General features: G+C 41.7%; 1 protein-coding gene across 3 annotated transcripts; it reads left to right on the top strand.

Moving 5' to 3' along the window:
* The first annotated feature begins 879 nt into the window (after nt 1–879).
* On the top strand, nt 880–25,110 carry LOC139364586 (oxysterol-binding protein-related protein 7-like). 3 transcript variants are annotated; one of them, XM_071101452.1, is made up of 22 exons: nt 880–936; nt 10,371–10,576; nt 10,788–10,928; nt 11,220–11,273; nt 11,438–11,551; nt 11,914–12,096; nt 12,357–12,489; nt 12,641–12,762; nt 13,246–13,347; nt 15,395–15,557; nt 15,802–15,935; nt 16,731–16,832; nt 17,091–17,271; nt 17,878–17,910; nt 21,414–21,703; nt 22,442–22,579; nt 22,710–22,852; nt 23,223–23,367; nt 23,552–23,702; nt 23,991–24,117; nt 24,451–24,573; nt 24,874–25,110. In XM_071101452.1, exons 2-22 carry the CDS (start codon nt 10,436–10,438, stop codon nt 24,983–24,985), a joined length of 2,832 nt encoding a protein of 943 aa, XP_070957553.1. In that variant the 5' UTR covers nt 880–936; nt 10,371–10,435; the 3' UTR covers nt 24,986–25,110. The 3 variants fall into 3 exon arrangements, with proteins under 3 accessions (XP_070957553.1, XP_070957551.1, XP_070957552.1); XM_071101450.1 differs by having other exon boundaries at nt 10,371–10,579; XM_071101451.1 differs by lacking the exon at nt 880–936 and adding an exon at nt 2,171–2,219 and having other exon boundaries at nt 10,371–10,579.
* Nucleotides 25,111–27,630: the final 2,520 nt, after the last annotated feature.

Raw genomic sequence — 27,630 nt, 5'->3', positions numbered from 1 at the left:
CCAAAACCAACACCAAACAAATGCTAACGTTTTCAACACCAAACAAATGCTAACTTTTTCCCAAAGTTTTTTTTAAAAACTGTGTGTGACTTCATTTTGTAAACATGTGGTTTATTAGGCATATTCTGGTAAACTATTTTAATTTAAAACACATTACTAGTGAATATTTGTAATTTATTTGTATTTGACCTTTATTTAACCAGGTAGGCCAGTTGAGAACAAGTTCTCATTAACAACTGGAACCTGGCCAAGAAAAGCAAAGCAGTGCGACAAAAACAACAACACGGAAAGTTACACATAAACAAACATACAGTCAATAACACAATAGAAAATAAAAATTGAAAAATCTATATAACCTACAATAAAATCTAATATAACCTACAATTCATAAAATGAATAAGCCAAAAGCCTAATCATTTGCTAATCGTACTGACTAATCAATGCAAAGTCAATCAAATCATGTGTGCACTAGCGGCACAACATTGATGTAAAAATGACCTATTAATTTCAAGTCATCTTTTTCTGACGCGTCAGGAGTTTGGAGAGGTAAGGGTTGATAACTAATGTATGTTTGGCAACTGGGAAGTAGGGAAAAAAACGAGGTCAAATCAAGACCTTAGTCGGAGCTCTAGAAAAATGCCCGAGTTTCCATCTTGGAATTCCGAGTTGGATGACCCTTCAACGTCTTTTTCCAAGTCGGAGCTCGTTTTTTCCGAGTCCCAGTTGTCTTGAACGCACGGAAGTAGGACATTTCCGAGTTCCGAGTTTACAGTTGTTTTGAACGCGGCATATGGATCGGGCACACCTTTTTCCCCTGAGACACTCGGGTTTCGACAAATGGGCGGAAGCAAATTGAAAGTTTGCTTGAGATTTCGGGATGTGAAAATCAGTCTCGTTTCATGCTGGCCATCTACTTGGATTATCCACGGTTGTCAGGTGAGTTTTTCGTTCTAATTTTATTGACAATCGGGAACAAATGAACATGATGCAAGTAAATTAAATTGGTTGAAACGAATGTTTGATTTGCGAGAATTGTTAGTAATTGTTTGTTTTGCTTCCATTGCCATTGCGTTTGATATTGCGGTACGCTATGTTTGATCAATTACATATCGGATTTCTAGTGTTTTAGTTTCCTTTGCATTGTTTAGGTCTATGTTTTAAAGTAAAACAAACTCATATTTTGGACACCTGGAACTTCAAATGTTCCATCATAGGATATGTATCTAATAGATAGGACTGCTGCCTGCTGCAATTAGCTCTCACGGTCCCACATCAGAATTAGACGTTCATCCATGTTTCTAAAACATCCAATTTCGAAGTTGTTGCAAACGTCAAAGTGTAGGCATTAACTCCTAATGGTTAAGATTTGGGATAGGCTTAAAACAAAAATCTCATACAACTTTCCATTGCTGGGTTCGAACTTGCAACCTTTCGAACCAGAGGCAGATTCCCATCCGCCAACCCCATCGCTCACTATTGCCCCTATTGGACGGTTTCCACGTCGTCTCCCGACGTCCTCAGACATGGGTAAACGTCGAATACTGACTTGTAATCACAGGTGACCTGGCTGGCTTTTTCAGCTTTCTGAACATTTGATGCCAAACTTTTCTGAAGGCACAAAAGTCACAACAGTACTGTAATTAGTCCTACCTTTTCTGAGCAGCAATTGGCCCCCTGGTCGTGACATTATTAGCCATCTATGGCTCTGAAGCGTTTGTGTGTTGACACGAGTGTGCTCAAATCCAGGGACCAAACTCGTTTTTAGTCAACGAGTGGGACACAGTGAGGATCTTGTGATACAATGTTTGTTGTTCTTGCTATACATTGTTGCTTATTCTCAGAGGTGGGAAAAGTTTTCAATTGTCATACTTGAGCGAAAGTAAAGATGCCTTAATATAAAATGACTCAAGTGAAAGTAACCCAGTAAAAATACTACTGGAGTACAAGCCCAAAATAATCAGATTTTAAATGTACTCAAGTACGGTGGTGGAAAAAGTACTCAATTGTCATACTTGAGTAAAAGTGAATGCTATACATAAAATTCCTTATTTAGCAAACCAGATGGCACAATTGTCCTTTTTTGACAGCCATGCGCACACCCCAACACATCATTTACAAAGGAAGTGTTTATGTTTAGTGAGTCCACCAGATCAGAGGCAGTAGGGAGGACCAGGGATGTTCTCTTGACAAGTGTGAATTGGACCTTTTTTCCTTTACTGGTAAGCATTCAAATTGTAACTATTACTTTAGGTCAGGAAAATGTATGGAGTAAAAAGTACATTTTCTTTAGGAATTAAGTTAAATAAGACAAAAAATATAAAGTACAGATACTCCAAAAACTGACTTTAGTACTTTAAAGTATTTTTTTTACTTAAGTACTTTACATCACTGCTTATTCTCATGAAGACTTCTGAACAAATGACTTCTGGACACACAACAGTACATATGATAGGGGTAATGATCAATGTCTAAGATTTACAGATGGCCAGCCAGGATGAGCATTTAGGAGTGTTGTATCCCAGCCTTACTGAAGCTTAAAAGCTTAGGTTGTGCCATGTGTCTACCTCTGTTTCTGGTTATGATAAACCCAAGTTGTAGAAATAGGAGTGAATATGGTGTGCATGTGGGCCAGTCGAATGTGATTCGACCAATGCTACCAGTATGTCCCACAGCCATAGTCCTGCAGAATGTCAGCCATAATGGAATCATGGATCAGGCTTAGAACTTGCAGTTCCAACATAGTTTACATTGGAAATCCCCCCTCCCCAAAACAATCCCTCCTCACACCAGGACACTTTCACTGTATCCCTCATGGAGGATTTCTAACCTTCATTTGGCCTATATATCCATGGCACTGGAACTGCCTAGTCTAGAAGGTGGAACATCCCGGCTGTCCCAGTAGCCGCAGCAGTGTCAGGGGCCCTGCCTGGGACCCGTGTGGTGATGCAGCTCAGGCACATTCCTGTCAGAGCACAGGAACCTGTCCGTTCACCCTACGCCTCCGGCACCCGATGCCGTCTTTCCCCCTCGTACATTTTCTTTACCTCTTCTGTCAGTTTCTCCTAGGTGTTTTAATAATCTCCTTCAGAGATCATTCTAATATTAGGCCTTCGTCTTCCAACCAACACTCTGATGTTGTGATTGCCACTCTGGCCTGCAATCAGGAGTAAGCTACAGCAGCTGGATTGTGTTTGTAGTTGTTTTAGGCTTAGTTGTTAGGAGTTCCTTGGTAGTTGCTATGGTTGTTATAGAGTACACAGAGCTGTATAGTCCCATTTGATCCTGATCCAAATGAATCAAACATCCAGAACAAGCTCATGTTTTGTTGGTGTGGCGTATGTGTCAATAGCTACAAATTCTCTAATTCAAACCGTAATATTATGCAGCTGTCTCAAGATCTTTATCAATGCTGGCAGGAAGTTCCCGTTTATCCAGACATCACATTTTCAAGTTCGACTATTTTTTTAAAGGCCTGAGAAACGTAGTTGACATCTTATTCAAAATATGTGACTTTGTCTCCTTTGTTTTCAGGTTGAACGACATATTCCACATGGTTATTGTATGTGTCGGTCCCTGTAACGTTCTCCGTCTTCCAGCCTAGTTATGACTTAGCATAAAGCTGACCTGTATCATGATGACATAAGCCTCAAGTCATTTGGTCTGATAGATTCAGGAATGCAGTTGTTTGATTTCAGTATATTTTTAAATGATTTCGACGCCACCCAGGAGGGCGTGAGTGCAGTTTCAGTTGACTCACTGTAAATGACAGTATGTGCTACATTTTTCATGCCATATTTGTAAATATTATTGTAAATAATCAGCAACAGCAACTCTCTTATTACTCCCTATAGAATGAGAAAATATTGTCAGTTACCTGGAAATTTGGTGTGCGTCACCAATTGATGGAGCTACTGTAATCATAATGGCTGCCTCAGCTAAATCTAATCTGAGGGATATTGGAGTTTTTCTGTTTTTTTTGTACTCGATGATACCCCCTCAGTCAATTTTGTCAACAGTAACTACCAGGAATGATACTCGTCAACAACCTATTTTTCCTGACGAAAACTATCTGAGTTAGAAATTCAAATTAAAGAGAAATATATCACTCTCTTAGAAAAAGCCCATACATCTTTACAAGATAAAGAAGAATTTAGCGGGAATATGACTTTGAAGAGAGCCAACAACTACAGATTAAACTCAAATAAAGCCTACTATTTAATGGTAAATAAACTTGGTAAACACTTGCAGCTCTCACAAAATGAGTACACACCAAACCAGTTAACTTTAAAAGCTAAGGATACAAATGCTTTAATTAGTAACAAAGCTGTACATAACAATTTTGAAAGTCACTATGAAAGTCTATATCAATCAGAATCATGTTGGACTGATTCTACAGCCTTCTTGGACTCAATAACCCTGAAACAACTGTCAGCAGAATTTTTTTTTTAAATCACAAAAAATGGAACGTTTTACTCAAATGACAACACCAGTCACTCGATTCAGTGCTTCCGAGATCCATGTAACTAGTTATTTCAGTTATATTAAAACCAGGAAAATCTGTCGAGTCCCCTGCAGATTACAGACCCATGCATTCATATATTGCAATAAAATAAGAACAAAACCCATAAGCAACAGAATGGCACAAGTCTTACCAGACATGAGACATTTCTCTTTATTATGGATCCCCATTATCTGCTGTCAAGGCATTTCAAAACACATTAAGTGTGCACCCACATGCTGCTACTCTACTACCACATATCTACAACACTGTGTGTGTGTGTGTGCGCGCGCGCAGTGCAGGGTTTCCCTAACTCTGTCCTCGGGTACCCAAGTGGTTCATGTTTTTTTGCCCTAGCACTATACAGCTGATTTTTAAAATAATGATCTAATAATCAAGCTGCAATAATTTGAATCAGCTGTGTAGTGTTGGGGCAAAAATCAAAACGGGCACCCCTAGGGGTCCTGAGGACCGAGTTTGAGAATTGCTGGTATAGTACATATGTTATCCTGTGCATGTGTCTGTGCCTCTTCACAGTCCCCGCTGTTCCGTAAGGTGGATTTTTTTTTTTTATGGGTTTTTTGCAAACCTGATTTTACTGCTTGCATGAGTTACTTGATGTGGAATAGAGCTCCATGTAGTCCTGTGCACCTCCCATAGTCTGTTCTGTACTTAGTGACTGTGAAGAGACTTCAGTTAGGCATGTCTTATGGTGTGTTTATGGGTGTCTGAACTGTGTGCTAGTAGTTTAAACGAACATTCAACATGTCAATGCTTCTCACAAATGAAACCTTGAGCCAGGAGAGATTTGACATGCATATTATACATTTTTTCTCTTTGTGGGCCAGCCGTGCTGCTCTGTTCTGGGCCAAGTGTAATTTTCTAAAGTCCCTCTTTGTGGCACCTGACCATATGACTGGACAGTAGTCCAGGTCCAAAACAACCGAGGTGCTGTAAGACCTGCCTTGTTGATAGCATTGTTAAGAAGGCAGAGCTAGGCTTTATTATGTACAGATCTCTCCCAATTCTTAGCTATTGTTGCTTTGACCATTTATAGTGTAGAATACAGGGTTACTCCAAGCAGTTTAGTCTCCTCGACTTTCTAAATTTCGACATTATTCATTACAAGATTCAATGATTCAATACAATGATTCAATACAATGATTCAATACAATGATTCAATACAATGATTCAATACAATGATTCAATACAATGATTCAATACAATGCTTTTAGTTTCTGAAATATATAGGACTAACTTATTTGTTTCCACCCATTTTGAAACTGACGGCAGCTCTTTAAGTGTTGCAGTGATTTCACTTGTTGTGGTAGCTGATGTGTTTGGTATTGAGTCATTAGCATACATAGACACGCCGAGCCAGTCACAGGTCATTAGTAAAGATTGAAAAAAGGGGCCTAGACAGCTGCCCTGGGGAATGCCTGACTCTACCTGGAGTATGTTGGAGAGGCTTCCATTGTGTTCATTAGTGATATCAAAAGCTGCACTAAAGTCTAACAAAACAGCTCCTACAGTCTTTATATACATTTATTTCAGCCAATCAGTAATTTGTGTAAGTGCCATACATGTTTAATGCCCTTCCCTATAAGCGTTCTGAAAATCGGTTAATTTGTTTACTGTGAAACAGCATTGTATCTGGTCAAACAACATTTTTTTTCCAAAAGTTTACTTAGGGTTGGTAACAGGCTGATTGGTTGGCTATTTGATGGAACTATTTTTTCTTCCCTCCAAAGCCCTGAGGGCACACACTTTCCTGTTGGCTTAGATTGCAGAAATAGGAGTGGCAATATCGTCCGCTATCATCCTCGGTAATTTTCCTTCCAAGTTGTCAGACTTGGGTTGCTTGTCATTGTTGATAGATAACAATAATTCTTTCACATCTTGCATACTCACTTTACGGAATAAAAAATGACAATACTTTCATATTTTGGTCGGTTATGCATGAATGAATCTCAGAATCGCATACCTGCGTTTGCTGACATATTAATCAAACAGGGTTTAATAAAAAATAGACACTTACAAACAAATACAAGACCATGTTTCAGTATAATACACAAAATAACAAGATGCAAACTTACCAATAATGGCTGATGCCAAAGGCTTTTTGTCTTGAGTGGCCTTTTCTGTTCAAAACTTTGGCAGCATTTAACTTTCCAGCTGAAATAATACATTTCATAAAAATATTATGTAAATATCCTAAAGCAAAAATATACACATTATCTGAATAAATTGTTTTAGAAAGGGGCATGAGACATGGATGTCCTCTTCCCCCCCCCCATCCTGTTTGCTCTGGCAATTGAACCGCTTGCAGAAACAATTAGGGAGGACCCAAACAGGTATTGGTAAACATGAACATGAACTTATTTGCTGACGATCTCCTGATTTTTACCTGACTAATATTGATAGTTCAATACTTCGAAGTACTCTAATATCTCAGGATGTAAAATGCATGTGGGGGAAAAAAGGGTTAACTCTAACCCTAACCCTATTAATAAAATGTAATACTCGGGATGCTTAAGTGACAAGTATATAAAGTTAACTTTATCCCATTACTTGACAACATGAAAGCAGATCTAATTAAATTGAGCAATCTCCCCATAAATCTTACAGGTAGCATGGCTTTTTTTATATTTTTTGCTAATACCTATTACCACACGAAGACTTTCTTAAAAAAAAAAAGTGTACTCTGCCGTAAGACTTCATATGGACAAATAAAACTCCTAGAATGAAATACGAAAAGATGTACATGTCCCTAAATCTGAAGGTGGTTTTAACCTTCCAGATTTGAAACTGTATCAACTCGCCAGCCAGGGTTTTTACTTGCAACATGTGGTGAAATTCACCAAAGAGATATTCTCAATGGGTTAGACAAAAAAAATGATCTACTTTTTTTTTATCGAAGAAGCTATTACTTAAATACAGGGAGTCAAATGATACCCCAACGTTAAGAAAATGGAGGCATCGTATGCTTTATTTAAATTACTGGAGAGAAAAAAAAATCTGGCTACAGACAAATAATTTGAAGTCACGTTGGGCAGAGTCATACAAGCGTTACAAACATTGGGTGTGGATACGGTGGGAACATATGGGTCTGAGCAAGTGTGGTGTTGCTTATGTTTGTCGAAGTATTCACACCCATTAACTTTATCTACATACTGTCGCAGCCTGAATTTAAAATGTGTTGCATTTCGATTTTTTTGTCACTTGCTGACACACCTAACGTTAAAGTGGAATTGTGTTTTTAAAAATTTTTACAAATCGGTTAAAAATGAAGACAATTCAGCTTTTTAAGTATTCAACCAGTTTGTCATTATGGGGTATTTATTGTGTGTAGATGGGCGAGAGAAATGTATTTAATCAATTTTGAGTTTAGGCTGTAACACAGCAAAATATGGACTAAGTCAAGGGGTATGAGTATTTTCTGAAGGCACTATGTAAACGTTGTCTGTCTTGTCTATGTATGTTTTTGTTTATTGTTGTGTGTGTGTGGTGTGTGTGTGTGCCGAATAAATATAAATGCAACAATTTAAAAGATTTTACTGCGTTACAGTTCATATGAGGACATCGTTCAATAAATTCATTAGGCTCTGATCTATGGATTTCACATCTAGAAGAAAAAGAAACGCACACCTATTTAGGCGAGGTGCTGGCTAGCGGAGTAGAAAACTTGAAGATAAAAGAGCCGCACACTCTAGGAGCTCAGATGCAAAAATGTAATTACCAACGTTTCGACAGCCAAGCTGTCTTCATCAGGGTAGGGTATGGTATGGATTTCACATGACAGAAAATCAGATATGCATCTGTTGGTCACAGAGACCTTAAAAATGGGCCTCAGGATCTCATCACTGTATTTTTGTGCATTCAAATTGCTAACCGATAAAAGGCAATTGTGTTCCTTGTCCATAGCTTATGCCTGCCCATACCATAATCCCACCGCCACCATGGGGCACTCTATTCACAACATTGACATCAGCAGACCGCTCACCCACGCAATGCCATACACGTGTGGCTGTGAGGCCGGTTAGACGTACTGCCAAATTCTCTTAAGCAACGTTGGAGACGGATTATGGTAGAGAAATGAACATTCAATCTCTGGCAACAGCTCTGGCGGACATTCCTGCAGTAAGCATGCCAATTGTACACTCCCTAAAAACTTGAGGCATCTGTGGCATTGTGAAAAAAATTAGCACATTTTAGTGGCCTTTTATTGTCCCCAGCACAAGGTGCACCTTTGTAATGATCATGCCGTTGAATCAGCTTCTTGGTATGCCACACCTGTCAGGTGGATGGATTATCTTGACAAAGGAGACATGCTCACTAACGGGGATGTAAACTAATTTGTGCACAATTTAAGATAAATAATATGTTTGTGTGTATGACATTTCTGGTATCTTTTATTGCAGCTCATGAAACATGGGACCAACATCTTGTGTTTATATTTTATGCATGTACACTACCGGTCAGAAGTTTTAGAACACCTACTCATTCAACGGTTTTTGCTTTATTTTGACTATTTGCTACATTGTAGAATAATAGTGAAGACGTCAAAACTATGACATAACACACATTGAATCATGTAGTATCAAAATATATTTTATATCTGGCAACTTGGCACATTATTGGCTTTCTCTCAACCAGCTTCATGAGGTAGTCACCTGGAATGTATTTGAATTAACAGGTGTGCCTTATGTTGTGGAATTTCTTTCCTTAATGTGTTTGAGCCAATCCATTGTGTTGTGACAAGGTAGGGGGGTATACAGAAGATAGGCCTATTTGGGAAAAGACCAAGTCCATATTATGACAAGAACAGCTCAAATAAGCAAAGAGAAATGGCATTACTTTAAGACATGAATGTCAGTCAATATGGAACATTTCAAGAACTTTGAAAGTTTCTTCAAGTACTGTTGCAAAAACCAAGCGCTATGATGAAACTGTCTCATGAGGACCGCAACAGGAATGGAAGACCCAGAGTTACCTCTGCTGCATAGGATAAGTTCATTAGTTACCAGCCTCAGAAATTGCAGCCCAAATAAATGCTTCAGAGTTCAAGTAACAGACATCTCAACATCAACTGTTCAGAGGAGACTGTGTGAATCAGGCCTTCATTGTCGAATTGCTGCAAAGAAACCACTACCAAAGGACACCAATAAGAAGAGACTTGCTTTAGCCAGTAAACACAAGCAATTATACTGGTGGAAATTTGTCCAGCGTTAAGGAAAAGCAGCCAAACAATTGCTCAGCATATGTGGGAACTCCTTCAATACATTTTTCATTACTCTATGATTCCATATGTGTTATTTCATAGTTTTGATGTCTTCACAACTATTCTACAATGTAGAAAATTGTAAAAATAATAACTTTTGGCCGGAAGTGTTTTTAAAAAAAATTTTTTTTACTGTAGATTGTCTGTTTGCTACGTTTGATAATCCCACATGCTGCAGGTTCAGTCTCTAATTTTAAACTTTTTTCTGGAAAATATTGTTTTACTGAAATTAAGAACATTAGCGTGTTTTTGAAAATACTGACAATTAAAATTATTAGTAGTATCTTCGAATCATTGTTGATGTTGTGTCGTCATATTCTTTGGTCAGTATTCCTGGACCTTGTCTACTACCGGTTTGTCCACCATGGTCTTTTATCAGGCTTTTATTCTTCTCCTTTACTCATGATCCAAGGGCCAACTGCAGCAGGGGCAGCACACGTGTGTTCCTGACCACTTGAATTGAAGACTGATTTCTCATGGTTGAAAAATGGGACAGTTAAAGCTTATGAAGTTGCCAAATGTGAAACCAGTAAAATGTCGCCATGTTTGTTTTTGATGTCGCCTCACTTTACTGTAACTTTGTCTCCACAGAGCTGTGTTTCCTCCTCAGAGGGAACCTTTCCGAAAAGCAGACTTACTTTTAGCGACCAATCATAATGATGGACCCTCGGGTGTGCCCACCCTCACTCAACAGCAGCCAATCAGTGATGAGCAATTTGGACAAGTCTCCCGCTGGAGTATCCAAGGTCGTCCACTCGCGGAACGGCAGCGCTGGGTCATCGCGCAACTCCCGCCAGGTAGTTTCCGAGTCGTTCCTCTTGATGAAAATGATCTTAGTGTGTTTGGGGTGTGCACGTCTTTGTATATGATTGGGTTTCCTCTCTACACCATAATGCAACCAATGATGTATATAACCATCATGAATATGTCTATGGATGCAACCCACTGAGTATGAAGTTCTTGATGGACCATGCAACATATGAAAACCTATTTCTCTCCCCCCCATAGTACTCCAGGCACTGGGAGGTGTTGGAAGACCATATGGACATGAGTTCGGGGATCGGGTCAGGGCTGGACATGAGCGTCCCTGGTATCTGTGAGGGCTTTCTGATGAAGAGGAGGAAGTACCCTATGAAGGGCTGGCACAAGGTAATGTGAAGGCTATACTTGGCAAGCCAACTAAAGCGCAGTTGTCAAAGCCAATTAGTTGTGTTTCACCATCACTTCTGACTTCCTGCGGTGTATTCACTAGGAACCAAACAGAAGGAAATGGCAGATACTCGGCTAGAAGGGACTAATACAGGGTTTCCCAAACTAAACTTATTTTCATTGCAAAGTGTATTTTTTTTATATATATTTTTCTATGTTGCACAATGTTTTGCTACTGGTGTGCACATATGAATACACCCCTGTCTGATGTGGTTCGGTCTCTTCTTTCAGAGGTACTTCCTGTTGGAAAAAGGAATCCTCAAGTACTCAAAGACACAGCAGGATGTATGTATCCACACTACTAAAACACAAATTCAAGTAATGAGGGCAATCTTTCTGAAGTCGTCCGGTGCCATATTGTAAACATTACAGGCTACGGAGTTCTTGTTTTATATACATATTGGACAATAGTGCAGGGTTTTCATCCATTGTAATGTTCCACTCATCAGATCCAGAGAGGAAAGCTCCACGGCTCCCTGGATGTTAGCCTCGCTGTCATGTCCATCAACAAGAAGTCCAAGCGCATCGATCTGGACAGTGGAGACTATTTATACCACCTCAAGGTACACTGAGTATACAAAACATTAAGAGCACCTGCTCTTTCCATGACAGACTGACCAGGTGAATCCAAGTGAAATCTATGATCCCTTATTGATGTTAAATCCACTTCAATCAGTGTAGAGGAAGGGTAGGAGACAGGTTTAAAGAAGGATTTTAAAGTCTTGGGACAATTGAGACATGGATTGTGTATGTGTGCCATTTAGAGGGTGAATGGGCAAGATAAAATATTTAAGTGCCTTTGAATGGGGTATGGTAGTCGGTGCCATGCGCACCGGTTTCTGTCAAGAACTGCGCAGGTTTCCTTTTCACATCTGTTTCTTATCCATCTATATCCCCATTAATGTAAAATTCACTCTCCTGTTAGACCAAGAGCAATGACTTGTTCTACATATGGCTGACCAAGCTGTGTGCCCATCGTGTCTTCAAGAAGAACGAGGCCCTGGGTGTCCACCACGGAGTCCTCCATGCCCTCACCATGGGCAACAGCACGTTGTTGCCAGCCATGGCCAGTCTAGCCCAGAGAAACCAAACTGCAATGCCAGGCATGGTGAGTGAACAGAGAAACGGGCATGACGCAGTGCGGTCTGCTACTCGCAGTGCGGTCTGCTACTCGCAGTGCGGTCTGCTACTCGCAGTGCGGTCAGTGTGGTCTGCTACTCGCAGTGGTACAACCAAATATATGCTGGTCCCACCAAAATAGATGAAGTGATATTCTGAATAGAACAAGAGGACTTTATAAAAATTGTCTCTGACCCTTGACTTCTCTTCTGTCTCTTTCCCTCTGTCCCCAAATCATGTGGTTTCCAGTACCCTCACTATGCCAGCTCTGCCTCTGTCTACCAGGCGGAGATGGAGGTTTCTCCCACAGCAGCCCCAGGGGTCAACGGCAAGGTGGCAGCATGGCTCCAGCAGACCCACCAGTCCGATACCTGCTCCCAAGGTAAGGTATTGCCAGGGTGAAGCTAGGGAATAAAGGCTATCACTTTACAATTCACTATTAAATTAATATCCAATATTACTTTCAGAGGTCAGAGCTAAGCCTCCGCTCCAAACCTTTCTTAATAACCTTCTCTGACCCTTGACCCCCACAGAGCTAGCTCGTTCTCAGGCCGACTTGACTGAGTTGGCCCAGCTCATTCAGAGGCTCAATTGGCTGGAGAGTGGCCAGAAACCCATCTCCAACAGTGACCTAGAGCGACGAATCAACTTGCAGGTAAGGTCACCGCTCCTAACCACTACTCCACAACCGTATATGATCAGTACTCTATAAAAAAAAAAACTGTATTTCTGAGGTGAGCACGCGGACCCCTCTTTTACGCTGCTGCTACTCTGTTTATTATCTATGCATAGTCCCTTTAACTCTACATACGTGTACATATTACCTCGACTAACCGGTGACTCTGTACCGGTACCTGCTGTATATAGCCTCACTATTGATATTTTACTGCTGCTGTTTAATTATGTAACTTTTATTTTCTATTTTTTACTGAGGTTTTCAAAAAAAAAAAAAATATTTTTTATTAAACTTACAAGCCCTTAACCAACAATGCTTTAAGTAAGCATTTCACTGTAAGCCCTACCTGTTGTATTCGGCGCATGTGACCAAATAAAATTGTAATTTTATTTGACATTGGAATATTAATTTAGTGGCTGGCTAGTCTTTATTCTGAGCATATCTATTCTACTTGTCTTTCAGAATCTGACACTTAATATCCCCAAGGCCAAGAAGGAGAGGAAGACTACGAACAAGATATTTGGTCATTCTCGCACCCATTCCGGAGTCGAAACCTGCGGCATGGTAAGTTCTCATGTCCTATACAGTGGGTGTATGTTGTTACAAAGTGGGATTAAATAGATTTAACTTTCTTTTTTTTTGTCATTGTACACAAAATGTCAAAGATAAAATTATCCAACATAAATGTCATGGCTAAAATATATAGTTGTTGCATAAGTATTCACCTGCAAGCCTAAATTAGTTCAGGAGTAAAATTCTATTTATTCTTTATTTAACTAGGAAAGGCAGTTAAGAACCAATTCTTATTTACAATGACGGCCTAGGAACAGTGGTTTAACTGCCTTGTTCAGGGGCAGTACCGCAGATTTTTTTACCTTGTCAGCTCGGGGATTCGATCTAGCAACCTTTCGGTTACTGGCCCAAAGCTCTAACCACTAGGCCCCACCCCCAAATCACATAATTAATACCACTTAGACGCATCAAAGATGGTTGTCTTTCTGAACTGAGCTGTAGGACAGCAAGGAAACTGCTCAGGGATGTCTCCAGGAGGCCATTGGTGACTATGTAGTTCTATGGCTGTGATGGGAGAGAACTGAGGATGAGTCAACATTGTAGTGACTACGATGATGACCTGAATGACATTGTAAATAGTAATACCAATAAATATACAGATTAAAATTATTCCAAAACACTAAAGTAATCCCGGGGTAAAAAAAAAAACACTGCAAAGGAACATACTTTTTGGCCTAAATGCAAAGCCTTATGTTTGGGTCAAACAACACATGACTGAGTAACTCAGTTTCTTTATTTTCAAGCATGGTGGCGGCTGCATCATGGTATGGGTATGCTTGTCATCAACATATGGGGAGTTTCAGGATAAAAATAAATGGGATGGAGCTAAACACAGGGCCGCAACTTGGAGGAAAACCTGCTTCAGTCTGCTATATGCTAGACAGTGGGAGAGGAATTCACCTTTCAGCAGGACATCCCATAGGGCGGCGCACAATTGGCCGAGCGTCGTTAGGGATTGACCGGGGTAGGCCATCATTGTAAATAAGAATTTGTTCTTAACTGACTCGCCTAGTTAAATGAATAAAATAACCATAGGCCAAAGTTACACTGGAGTTGCTTACCAAGAAGACCGAAGTTAGTATTGACTTAAATCTGCTTGAAAATCTATGGCAAGACTTGACAATTGCTGTCTACCTATGTTCCTCCAACACCTTGACACAGCTTGAAGAATTTTGAAAAGAATAATGGGCAAATATTTTACAAGCCAAAAGTGTTTCAAACATGTAATGACTTTTTGGGTGAATACTTATCTAATCAAAGGTATATTAGTGTTTAATTTTTAATTAAAACAAATATTTTTAAATCCTTCCACTTTGACATTAGAATATTGTCTATTGACAAAAAAACAACGACTTAATCCATTTGAATCCCTCTTTGTAACACAGTAAAATGTGAAGAAATTCAAGGAGCTGAATAATTTTGAAACCCACTGTACAAGACATTAGTCGTTGGATATTAACATTTTTCTAGACATTTCTGTGTCGTGGGTCTTTCAGAATCCTCTAACTCTTCCACTTTCACCCACTGGTTCCTGCCTGACCCCTCATTTTTCATTTAGGATTTAGGGACCGGTACAAACGCATTGAGTAAACAATAATCTTATGGTTGCACTATAGTTATAGCTGACGAGATGGGGTTTTCTAAAGACTAGAATAAAGAAGTTAAAAACGCAGCAGTAGAGATTGCAGAGATTCTACAAAAGAAGTAACGCTAGTAACATACAATATATAAACTACTTCTCTGCGTCATGAAAAGCAGCTCATGCAAGTTAACAAACATGTAATTAGATGGTCGTCTACAACATGGCAGATGTCATCGGAGGACTGGTTTGCGTAATGGTCTAGCAACGAGGCTAGGTAAAATATCACAAATAGAGCTAGATCAAGCCGGGAGAATAATGTACTCGTTGAGCATAATTATAGCCGTCGTTCTTTTGTGTTCATGGTCATCACTCACTATTACGTTGGTCAAGGTTCCCGACGTCAATGTAACGCTATTCCCTCCTACCCCCTCCCTCCTTCCCCCTCTCCTCCCTCAGTTTACTTCCAGCCACCTGAGCACATCGTCCAACCACCTGAGTGTGGAAGCCTCCTCGGTGCCGTCCATCCCAGACTATGTGTACTCGCAGCTCTCCAATCCTCTCATAACCTCCCCTGAAGCCAAGAAGATCCAGCAGGACATTTGTGCTGTGTCCCAAAAGGGTAAGAGTGGGGTGTTCAAGGGTTTTGGGGCTCATTCGATTTGGGTGTTTAATAAAGTTCCACGTAGGAAATGCCACGTGTAGAACTGTTATAGTGAAGCTGGTTCTGCGTCTTTAGAAAAAAAAAAGGACTGCAATCCAGTTAGTTACCTAATCCACCTAGTTACTTAGGGATGTGTGCTGGTATGGATGAATGCAACAGAAAATCGAATGAAAATGACATTGGTCTGCCATAATCTTCTCAGTTCATGCGTCTCTCAAGTCCATCCACGAAGTGCTCGCGCTGGAGCGTGAGCGGGTCCGACTGGCTTGGACCGGTCCCGACCTACGCTCATCCACCTCCAATCAACTGGCCACCCTGTGTAGCACACTGTCTGAGGTAAGAGGCCCGCCTTTTTTTTTGGAAGTAACAAGAACAGGAAGGGACCTAGCGACCAATCGAAAGGCCCGATTCACATTTAGTCAATAACACTGTGGTCTCTGTTTAAAACACACACACACACACACACACACACACACACACACACACACACACACACACACAGCAGAGGTTTCTATGGACCACACCTATTCTCTTGCTTTCTCTTGCTTTCTCCTTCCAAAATATACTTCAGTCTCAGCCTGCTGTTGTTCAAGTGTGTGAAACCAGGCAGAACTGGTTTGGGCTGTTTGGGGTTGGGACGTCTGGGTACTGCCCATCGGGGGCAGAATCGTTCCTCCCTTTTCCCCTGTTTTGAGCCTGCCTGGATACAAGAACAAAATACCTTTTCAAATGTAAAGACACTTGTTCACACAGAGGGAAATTGTTAGATTTATCCTGGTGAAACAACTAAAACCTCCCACAAACAAATCTATTTGATCCGAGTTACCAGATGTCATTGAACTTCACTAATTACTATGAAAACAGAACTAGGATAGTTTGTTTTGGTTGAAAGCTGCATCAATTGTTTTGTCCTGGCTGGATCTGACAAAGCTGAAAGAGTTCTGAGGAAATCCGAGAGGGAAAACTTCCACCAAATGTTCATACTGTACATTTTGTCCAACTTACCTGCATGTGGGCCAAGGCTGATAAATAATGGGAGATTAAAGAAATGGGAAATGAGCTTAATATTGTGCTTGCTTTTCATACAATTCTCTACCGTACACTAATAAGTCACTGTTTGCGTATATCCAGCTGGAGGTGCAGTCTTGCCAAACCAAAGTTCATTCCCTGTCCCTTTCCTCTGGATCCACGGGGGGCTCCAAGGAGTCCTACAGCACTGTGCGTCAGGACCAGGTGTGTATTCAGCCGCCAACCCCCACTCAGGAAGAGGCAGGCTGCCACTTGTTTGTCTGCCTGTCTCTGCGTCTGTTTGTGCCTGTAAGGGATTCTCTATCAAATGAACATGCTTTTCTTCCTTAACTCTATTTTGTAAGACATCACTGACATCACTTATCCATCTGGAAGCCTTCCTCATTTTGTATGCTTCCTGTTAACTATAATCTTGCTCTACTTCCTTCGGCTAATTTTATCTTCCCTTCCCATGCTGAGAAGACGCCCTCTAAGGGTTGCTCTGTGCAGCGCGCCCCCTCGCTGGCCGACTCCATGGCCGAGTACTATGACGCCAGAGATGTCATCGTCTGTGAGAACTCCGAAAACGGCGATGAGGAGTCTGATGAATCCGGGCTAAGTGACGTCACCACCACCAGTAACTCTGAGCCAGATGAGGTCCATGGTGAGCGGCCACTGTGTAAAACTATTCAACTGTGGCCATAGAAGTAGACTGAATAGAATGGAAACTCTGAAGATGTGTTCTATAATATTGTGTTTGAGCAGTCCCATTGTCCCTTGGGTGCAGTTCGGTCTATGTGGTCCATTTTTGAGTGTTTGTCTTAAAGTAAATAACAATATGCATTTGTTTTAAATTCAGCAGTATCTAGTGAAGCTCGGACGATAAACCGAAAATGATTGATACCGACTGTTTATCGCAAGGACGTTTTTACGGATGGACTGGGCTGATTTACTGATTAAATAAGTCTGTTAAATGTGCGCTATTGTTAACAGAACAATTGATGGCCCCACATTCAAAGTAGTAGTGTTAAGGGTAATGTAAAAAAAGAAACTGGTCCACATTAATGTTAACTTGTCTTTCAAGTGATCGTTACCCTGATAATTCAGTCATTTTATCGTGATGTGGATTTTTGTCCATATTTCCCAGCGCTATCTAGGTAGTTGTACTCGTAAACTTGTCTGACACCAACGTTGAGTGTGTGTGTGTGTAATCTGTGTACAAATGGCATTTTATTATGTTTTCTGAATATATCTTCTACTTTGCCTGCAGAGGGAGTATCACCGGACCAACTGCAAACAAAAGGTATTTTGGGAATGATCAAACTGAAGTATTATCAGAGTGCTGGTGAATTGCGGCCATATTGAAGTCCCATGTGGATCGATTTAATTCATTGATGCACATCATTTATTTGAAAACGGCACATTTTCAATGTTGGACATGCAAGCATGCTGATTGGACCCTGCAAACGTCCCAGGAGTCTACTCATTCTATTACCACAATTTTTATAATGACTTTCCTCCTTCCTCTTTGTCCTCCTGAGGTGTCTCTTTGATTTTGTGGGACTGGTGACAGTTTTAACAAATGCATTATTGTCTAATCTGTGTAGACATTTCATTATTTAAACTTCATACCTTCTACCTCGATCCAACATCCAACTCTAATTTGGAATATGGAGAAATCGAGCCTCCACTGTCATGTCTTTACTTAATTTTGCCTCTCACCACCCCCCTTTCCTTGACAGCTTTGGGCCTTCAGACTTTTTAAAGGGATGGTTCAGCATTTTGGTCAAAGAAACTTTGATTTGACTATTTAAAATGCATAAAGAAACCACACTAGGCAACAAATGAATGTACCAAAAATTGCTGAGGATTAAATGCACAAAGTCTAAAGATTTGTTTCCATTGTGGTCCTCTAATGGTTGCCGTGTCTGCAAGTCAAAACAAGAGACATTGTCCACTCTGGCATACATTCAGTCATAAAAATGTATTTTGTTTACCGTGTATCTATTCACGATAAACTTGTGGATAGCGTTTTTGTCTCTGCGTCCAGTATGAAGTTAACTGCCAAAGTAAAGGAAACGCCAACATAGGTCCTAATAGGGCGCTGGGGTCACCCTGAGCCGGTAGGACTGCTTCAATGCCCCGTGGAATAGATTCTACAAGCGTCTGGAACTCTCTTGGAGGGTTGCGACACCATTTTTCCATGAGAAATTCAGTGTTGGAATATGCTGGCTCAAGTGCTGCTCCAGAATCTACCATAAGTGTTCGATTCAACCTGGTCTACTCCATTTTGTATGCCTAGTATTTGTGGACTCCATCACAAGTTACAATTTGTAATTATATGTTACGAATTTGCGAAATAGATGTTACGCGTTCTAGCCAGGCGGCTAACGTTAGCTAGGCTAGGGGTTAAGTTTAGGGGTTAGGTTAAAGGGTTAGGGGAAGTGTTAGCTAAAATGCTGAAGTTGTCTGAGATTCGAACTCGCAACCTTTGAGTTGCTAGACATTTGCATTAAACGCCCACCCATCACCCTACTTTTTGTTTTTGCCTTAAGTAACCAAATCATACTAATTTAAGTGTCCTGGATTTACTTTTACTATGTTATGTCTAGTCTTGAGACCAGGCTGTTCAATTAGGTTGAGATCTGGTGACTGAGATGGCCAGTTCTTAATGCTCATCAAACCTTGTACCTTGTGGGTGGGGGCATTGTCATCTTGGAAGAGGCCACTCCTCTCAGCATATAAATGCTTCACCATAGGTTGAAGGTGAGCACTCAGAATGGCTGTGTATTTACTGGCTGTTACCTTTCCCTCTAAGGGGTTGAGTGGCCCCAAACCATGCCATGAAAATGCACCCCACACCATAAGAGCTGCCAGTTGCCTGTAGTTTTGCAAGCCAATGCTAACTAGCGTTAGCGCAATGACAAAGTCTACATGAACAGCTAGCATGCTAGCTAATGCTATTTGGCAACTTCCTTCAAACTGAACGCGGAGACACAGTGTATCCACAAGTTCATCTGGCCCTGGAGAAAATCCTGAACTCTCCCTTTAAGGGCTGAATCTTGTGAACCATGTCTATTTTATTTAAATATATACAGTGGGGAGAACAAGTATTTGATACACTGCCGATTTTGCAGGTTTTCCTACTTACAAAGCATGTAGAGGTCTGTAATTTTTTTCATAGGTACACTTCAACTGTGGCAGACGAAATCTAAAACAAAAATCCAGAAAATCACATTGTATGATTTTTAAGTAATTAATTTGCATTTTATTGCACGACATAAGTATTTGATCACCTACCAACCAGTAAGAATTCCGGCTCTCACAGACCTGTTTGTTTTTCTTTAAGAAGACCTCCTTGTTCTCCACTCATTACCTGTATTAACTGCACCTGTTTGAGCTCATTACCTGTATAAAAGACACCTGTCCACACACTCAATCAAACAGACGGCAACCTCTCCACAATGGCCAAGACCAGAGAGCTGTGTAAGGACATCAGGGTTAAATTGTAGACCTGCACAAGGCTGGGATGGGCTACAGGACAATAGGCAAGCAGCTTGGTGAGAAGGCAACAACTGTTGGCGCAATTATTAGAAAATGGAAGAAGTTCAAGATGACTGTCAATCACCCTCAGTCTTTGCCTGCATGCAAGATATCACCTCGTGGGGCATCAATGATCATGAGGAAGGTGAGGGATCAGCCCAGAACTACACGGCAGGACCAGGTCAATGACCTGAAGAGAGCTGGGACCACAGTCTCAAAGAAAACCATTTGTAACACACTACGCCGTCATGGATTAAAATCCTGCAGCGCACGCAAGGTCCCCCTGCTCAAGCCAGCGCATGTCCAGGCTTGTCTGAAGTTTGCCAATGACCATCTGGATGATCCAGAGGAGGAATGGAAGAAGGTCATGTGGTCTGATGAGACAAAAATAGAGCATTTTGGTCTAAACTCCACTTGCCATGTTTGGAGGAAGAAGAAGGATGAGTACAACACCATCCCAACCGTGAAGCATGGAGGTGGAAACATCATTCTTTGGGGATGATTTTCTGCAAAGGGGACAGGACGACTGCACCGTATTGAGGGGAGGATGGATAGGGCCATGTATCGCGAGATCTTGCCCAACAACCTCCTTCCCTCAGTAAGAGCATTGAAGATGGGTCGTGGCTGGGTCTTCCAGCATGACAACGACCCGAAACACACAGCCAGGGCAACTAAGGAGTGGCTTCGTAAGAAGCATCTCAAGGTCCTGGAGTGGCCTAGCCAGTCTCCAGACCTGAACCCAGTAGAAAATCTTTGGAGGGGAGCTGAAAGTCCGTATTGCCCAGCGAAAGCCCCAAAACCTGAAGGATCTGGAGAAGGTCTGTATGGAGGAGTGGGCCAAAATCCCTGCTGCAGTGTGTGCAAACCTGGTCAAGAACTACAGGAAACTTATGATCTCTGTAATTGCAAACAAATGTTTCTGTACCAAATATTAGGTTCGCTTTTCTGATGTATCAAATACTTATTTCATGCAATAAAATGCAAATTAATGACTTAAAAATCATACAATGTGATTATCTGGATTTTCTTTTTAGATTCCGTCTCTCACAGTTGAAGTGTACCTATGATAAAAATTACAGACCTCTACATGCTTTGTAAGTAGGAAAACCTGCAAAATCCGCAGTGTGTCAAATACTTGTTCTCCCCACTGTATATTCAAGCCCTAAGTGCTGGGTATAATCATAAAAAAAACTATGAGATTCAATAGAAAATGTATATAGAATTCCATCTAATCTTTTGTCATATGCCCTCTCCCCCTGGCAGCCTCTGCCACCCTGAACTACCGCACCAGCGTGTCCAGAGCCCCGGACATGGTCAGCACCGTGCCCACCAACACAGGCCGCCGCACCGTCCTGCCCGCCAACTGTGTCGACAACAGCCACATTGGCATCATGACCATCCTCTACAACAACATTGGCAAGGACCTGTCACGTGTGTCCATGCCCTGTGGCCTCAATGAACCTCTGAACCTGCTGCAGAGAGTGAGCGAAGAGCTGGAGTACTCGGAGCTTCTGGACATCGCCAACCGCACAGAGGACCCCTTCGAGAGGATGGTAAGGTGGCCCGACACATGCCTGACCTTAGAACGAAGCAGCTCAAGTATAGGTTTGTGCTGCGATACCAGTGTCGGTGCTGTTTCTGCGATACCAGTGTCGGTGCTGTTTCTGCGATACCAGCGTCGGTGCTGTTTCTGCGATACCAGCGTCGGTGCTGTTTCTGCGATACCAGCGTCGGTGCTGTTTCAAGTGAATTTATACCCCTGTAGATTTGCTTAGTTGAAATCTGAAAAAATGCTATTGGTCTCAAGGTCTACGCTTTCTCAAATCAAATGCTATTGGTCACGTGCCGAATACAACCAGTTTACCACCAAAGGCTTATTTACGAGCCCATTCCCAACAATGCAGAGTTAAAAAGACCAACAAAAAATATATATAATAAATAAAGATAATGGCAACACAATAAAATAACAATAACGAGGCTATATACAAGGAGTACCAGTACCGAGTCAATGTGCATGGGTATGAGGTAGAGGTAATGCAGTATGTACATGTAGGTAGGGGTAAAAGTGACTAGGCAATCAGGATAGTGTGCGAGTGTGTGCATTAGAGAATCGGGGAAAACAATGAATGGGGTCAATGTGAATTGCAGATTTGGTATGTAAAACTGTATATTGTGGTTCTTATGTATAGTAAGTATTTTGGGGGGTAGCAGTTTGCTTCAGGTGCCATTTTGATATTGTTGATGGGTGTGGTCTCACTCATCCGTTTTCCCATATCTTATTTTTCATGAAGCTGTACATTGGCGTTTTCTCCATCTCTGGCTACGCCTGGGCTACCTGGCGAAACCGCTACAAGCCCTTCAACCCCGTCTTGGGAGAGACTTACGAGAGCCACCGCAAGGAGCGCGGCTTCCGCTACGTCGCTGAGCAGGTAGGAGTTGAATCACCCTGACCCAGAATCATCCTAGATACCATCTGCAAGGCAAGTAACCTCTAAAGCTGATCCAGGGTGTCTTCCACTGAAGATAGTTAGTTATTTAACGCTTCCTTTCTGTTCCCAGGTCAGCCATCACCCGCCCTGCTCCGCCGTGCACGCAGAGTCTGAGAACTTCACCTTCTGGCAAGACCAGCAATGGAAGAACAAGTTCTGGGGAAAGTCTTTGGAGATCATCTCCTCTGGTCCAGTGAATGTCAAGTTGCCAAAGTGAGCGTTGATGCCAATTCCGTCATGATTATTTGACCAAATAAAGGAGGAATGTAAAACCCTACTTTCACATCGTCGTTTTGAATGTATTGCTCCGTTGTTCAAAGTACCATCTCAAGGACAGTGTTTTGATTGAGCTGATTTTAAGATTTGAAAAGGTGTTCGCCAAATGCTCTACTTGTTAGCTGTAACGTGCTTGAAAGTATAATTTACTATGTTATTCAATGAAAGGCTCATAGTATTGAAAACCGGCTCAGGTGTCCATGAGTTTCAAGAGTGCGTGTCTCAATCTAGTTGTACTAAACCCATGGCTCTCTCTCTCTCTCTCTCTCTCTCTCTCTCTCTCTCTCTCTCTCCCTCCGCCCTCTAGATATGGGGATCACTATGAGTGGAACAAGGCGGTGACCTGCGTCCACAACGTCCTGAGTCAGCAGAGGTGGCTGGAGCACTACGGAGAGGTGACCATCAGAAACACCAAGAGTGACATCTGCACCTGCAAGATCTCCTTTGTCAAGGTGAGACCCCCTGCCTGGTGCCCATAGAACAAAAAGCTCAATTGAAGAATAACCCCATAATGGGACCCATAATGAATCAAATAAATGGTCAACAGTTTAAATGGGGTCTAGACATTTGACATTTCCAAAGCTTTACATATGGAAGTACCTACTAAGTTGACATTGACATTGCTCTCTCCCTCAGTCCCGCTACTGGACCTCAGAGACGAGTAAGAATGAGGTGCAGGGCCAGGTTCTGAACAAAGCGGGAGAGGTGGTCCACCGGTTCGGTGGGCTGTGGCACGAGGGCATCTTCTGTGATACCCTGCCTAACCCAAAGTGCATCTGGAAGCCCAGTGAGTACTGCTATTATCCGATTAATCCCTTATCTGCTATGTACAATAATCCTAATCTCTAATCCAATGTTGATATTATAGTTTATCCTATAGAAGTGTGTCATCCACACCATTGTGCCTATTATATTTTCCCTAATCCCATACTATTTCTGTGAATTCTGTCTTCGATCTTGATCCTCTGTGCAAGACTATGGATGTTCTCCCTCAATCCCTGAGTCCGTAATCCACTCTGTATAGTACCAGCACTATGTATCGCCTCACACAGTACCCTGCTTCTCCCATCTCCAGACCCTCAGGCTGATGACCACTTCCAGTACTATGGCTTCAGTCGCTACGCCAGGGAGCTCAATGAGCTGACCCCTGAGCTGAAGAAGGTCCTGCCTCCCTCAGACACCCGCTATAGGCCAGACCAGAGGTGAGACCACCACCCAGCCTGCTCAGTAATGCATACATAGAGGATGTTTGGCCATGTGCACATAATTTAGATTTGTCAAATGCGTTGGAAGTAGGGCTAGGAATACTTAATGAATGCGATATAACCAGAAAGAACTCTGGGTCCTGTTCAGTAGGTCATGTAGGTGGTACCGTTCAGTGACCCCACTGAGGGGAGCTGTGTTGTGCATTGATGCGATGCCACATCCGATGTGGCTGTGTGCGAAGGCACGGTACATACATTTGACCCGGCTAACGCCTTAGGTTCTTTCATGCAGCTGAAGCGCTTTATCTCTCCACTGTTCTTTCCCCGTAGGATCCTGGAGGAGGGAGATGTAGCCGGGGCTGACAGTAAGAAGGAGGAAGTCGAGCAGAAACAGAGGGAGCGACGAAAAGAGCTGGCCAAGAAGGGAGAGGAGCACGTGCCTCGTTTCTTCAGGTGAGTCTCGCCAACCATCCCTTCCCGCCTTACGCGATCAAAGAGCATTTATTGTCGAAATGGCAAGGCAATCGTAACCAACACCGCTATCCCAGGGTCTTTATGATTAGCTGAATCGGGTGTTAGGGCAGGGTTGGAATAAAAGCCTGCACCTGTAGCTTTTCCAGGACTTGAGTTGGTGACCGCTGATGTGACATTGTGCGTTCATGCAGTGTCTGTGCTTCCTTGAAGGCCTCTATTGATGCCCCTTTTTAAAGGTTACCTCACACTAGAAAGTAAGTATACTCTTCCCTCCTTCAGGAAAGAGCTGGATGCGGCAGGGAATGAGAGCTGGCTGAGCAACGGAACCTACTGGAAGATCCGTGATCAGCCAGGCTTCGCCAACACCAAGAACTTGGATCTGTGGTGTTGAGTAGACCTGGCAGAGCCTCGTGTGTCATTTTGGCTTCATCATAGACTATTACAGCCCAATGAGACTACTGAACGCAGATTCTAAAGTTCCACTAAGGAAGAGGATAAGGGAGTTTTGGCTGCATGGATGATTCATTCCAGGGTGACTGTCTGCCATGGAGAGAGGAAATGTCAACGCGGAGTAGATGAGGACTACTTTGGATCTTTTCCTTCAAGTCTGATGTTCCCACATTTGATGCCGATCCTCCACACCCCCAGTAACCGCTCTGGTGTCCGCAAATGTAAACTGCCTTGAAAATAACCCGATTTTTGAAATTGGTTCATGCATTTTTAACTGCCAAGTTTACCGCATTAGTGGTCGGAGATCCAACATAGCGTTTTGAATAATGTTACCGGTCATGTTATAGAGATGCATGATGCTTTTGTCTATGTAAGATGTCTATATATTTAAGCACTTATCGACGTATATATGCAGATTTATTTAAATCAGTTTGATATCAAATGCTCACTCCTATAAAGGGGAAATAACCAGGGCAGGGGATTGTTTTTAAGACTGCTGTGGATTAATGGGGTTTTATGGGTAAGAAGGGCTACCTCTTCCACTCTCGATGGTCTTACTGTGTTTTTGTATATTTAGGTAATCCTGTCGAGTTGTACTTTACATCTTGTTTTATATGACACATTGGTATGTGTCACTGAATGCCTCCCATCCGTCTCCTTCCTCGCCCGTTTTAAAGAGAACAGGGGTCGTTTTCTTTTTTTTAAGTTTTCATTTGATGTTTTAATGCTTTTGAGGGTTATCTTTTCAACCTTGATTTAGGTTGATACTGTGAAGTCCTTTTTATGGCTGTTTCAACAGTGGGTTTTGCGGAAAGGAGAACCGCTGTTACATTTCAGTGTAAAAACAATGGGAGGGCTATAGCGGGAATCGTCCAAAATGAATTGTTTTCTAATCTATGATCAAATAAATACTAAACTAAAAAAAAAAAATGTGCGTCTTTGAAACTGAGTATCACAGCTATTGTAAGCAGTTGTTTAACTGGAATAATCTATTTTACTATTGCCCAATGCAGGGAATGTAAAATGCCTATAGATCGATATTCAACATATTCCCCTATGAGTTTACGTCTATAATGAATTGAATGTGGAACCCATGTGGAACTCAGTCCAACCAGTTGCTGTTTAACAGACCAGTCATTGAAGGCTGAGTTAAGCTAAGGTTCAACCAGGTATACCATTTTTTGAAATTCAGTTTATTATTTGCGTTACAGAAATCCCGAAAGATGACTATAAAGAGAGAACTAAGCCTCCATGATTCTACGGAAGGGGAAGGGGGAAAAAAATATTCGGAAAAGGAATACTGTAGTGTCTTGGAATTCAATGTGAACACATGGGTTCATGTCCCTTTTTCAAATGTCATTCCTTCATCTCTGATTCCACTCCTGTATCTCAGTACTGTTCGTCTCATTGGCAGAGTCTCTTGGTCTTCCTCTAGAAGTGATCCAGCAGTTTATTTTGTATTGTGGTTGATTGCAGTGTTACCTTCTATGGTATCTATACTAATGGCATTGTCTTTCGACGGGTGGCGTCACTCTTGCGCGACACTTGTCCCTCAACTGATAAGTACCAAAAGATCTGAGGTAAGACAATGTACTGATGGTAGATCCCCATCCAGTGTCTTTGGATCATATTGATTGCTGTGCAAATTTCCGAATTGGCTGAGTTGAGAAATCAGCTGATGTTCTGGTAATGTGTTGTGTATCTGTCAAATTCCTGTCCGGTGGGTTTTAAATGTGTTGCTGTGAATTGTGTTGACATCCTGTAGGCAAAGTACCGGAGATGACTGCATATAAAGTGTCCGTATTCTGAGATTCACAAATCATCCACGGAGAACAACAGCCTGGAATCACTGTACAGCGCCTACAAACCAGAACATCTTCGGACTGTTATTTGCCCTAGTTTTAATCACTGTGGTACAATATCATAAATCCCTGAATGTCAATATATATATATAAAGGAGTTTCTTATGAGGTTCCTATAGTGGGCCATCCTATCCACTGTTTTAGGGTCCTCGACACACTGCCATAGCTCAACTATTTCTAGCTATTATCACCAACCCCTCTGTCACCCTTAACTTCATGTTATTTCATTACATTTTACAGAGACACGTGAGATGTTTTAAAGATTGTTCTTGAATCTCGACGACAAACTATTCAAGTTCCATTAGAACTAAATTGTAAAAAGTGCTGTGTATCTCTGTTATGAATATGCCCTTAAAGTCTGGGTGACGAGTTCATTCTGGTTTGACAGTGTAAACTTTGTGATAAAAGCATGTAGTTGGGCTGTGACCCATTATTGATGGGTTTTAAAAACAGTGTGAGGTAACCATGTCAAAGACCATACCTGATAACATGGGAGAGAGGGGGAGCATTCAGAAACAGCACTGGCCCTTGTTATAGCCCTAAACTAACATGGTCAAATACAGGAAACTTTCCAGTTTAGAAAACGACTAGTGTCACATCTAAATGTAGATGGATGATTCAGTGGATGCAGTCTGCCCTAGAGTGTCATATTGCAAAGGGGATCTGCAATGGATTTTCCTGATCATGGTTTAGGTTAGAATTTGGCAGGGTAAGTTGATCTGTG

This window comes from Oncorhynchus clarkii, chromosome 13 (assembly GCF_045791955.1).
Source record: "Oncorhynchus clarkii lewisi isolate Uvic-CL-2024 chromosome 13, UVic_Ocla_1.0, whole genome shotgun sequence".
Taxonomy (NCBI): domain Eukaryota; kingdom Metazoa; phylum Chordata; class Actinopteri; order Salmoniformes; family Salmonidae; genus Oncorhynchus; species Oncorhynchus clarkii.
This window is presented reverse-complemented; position numbering and strand designations above follow the sequence as displayed.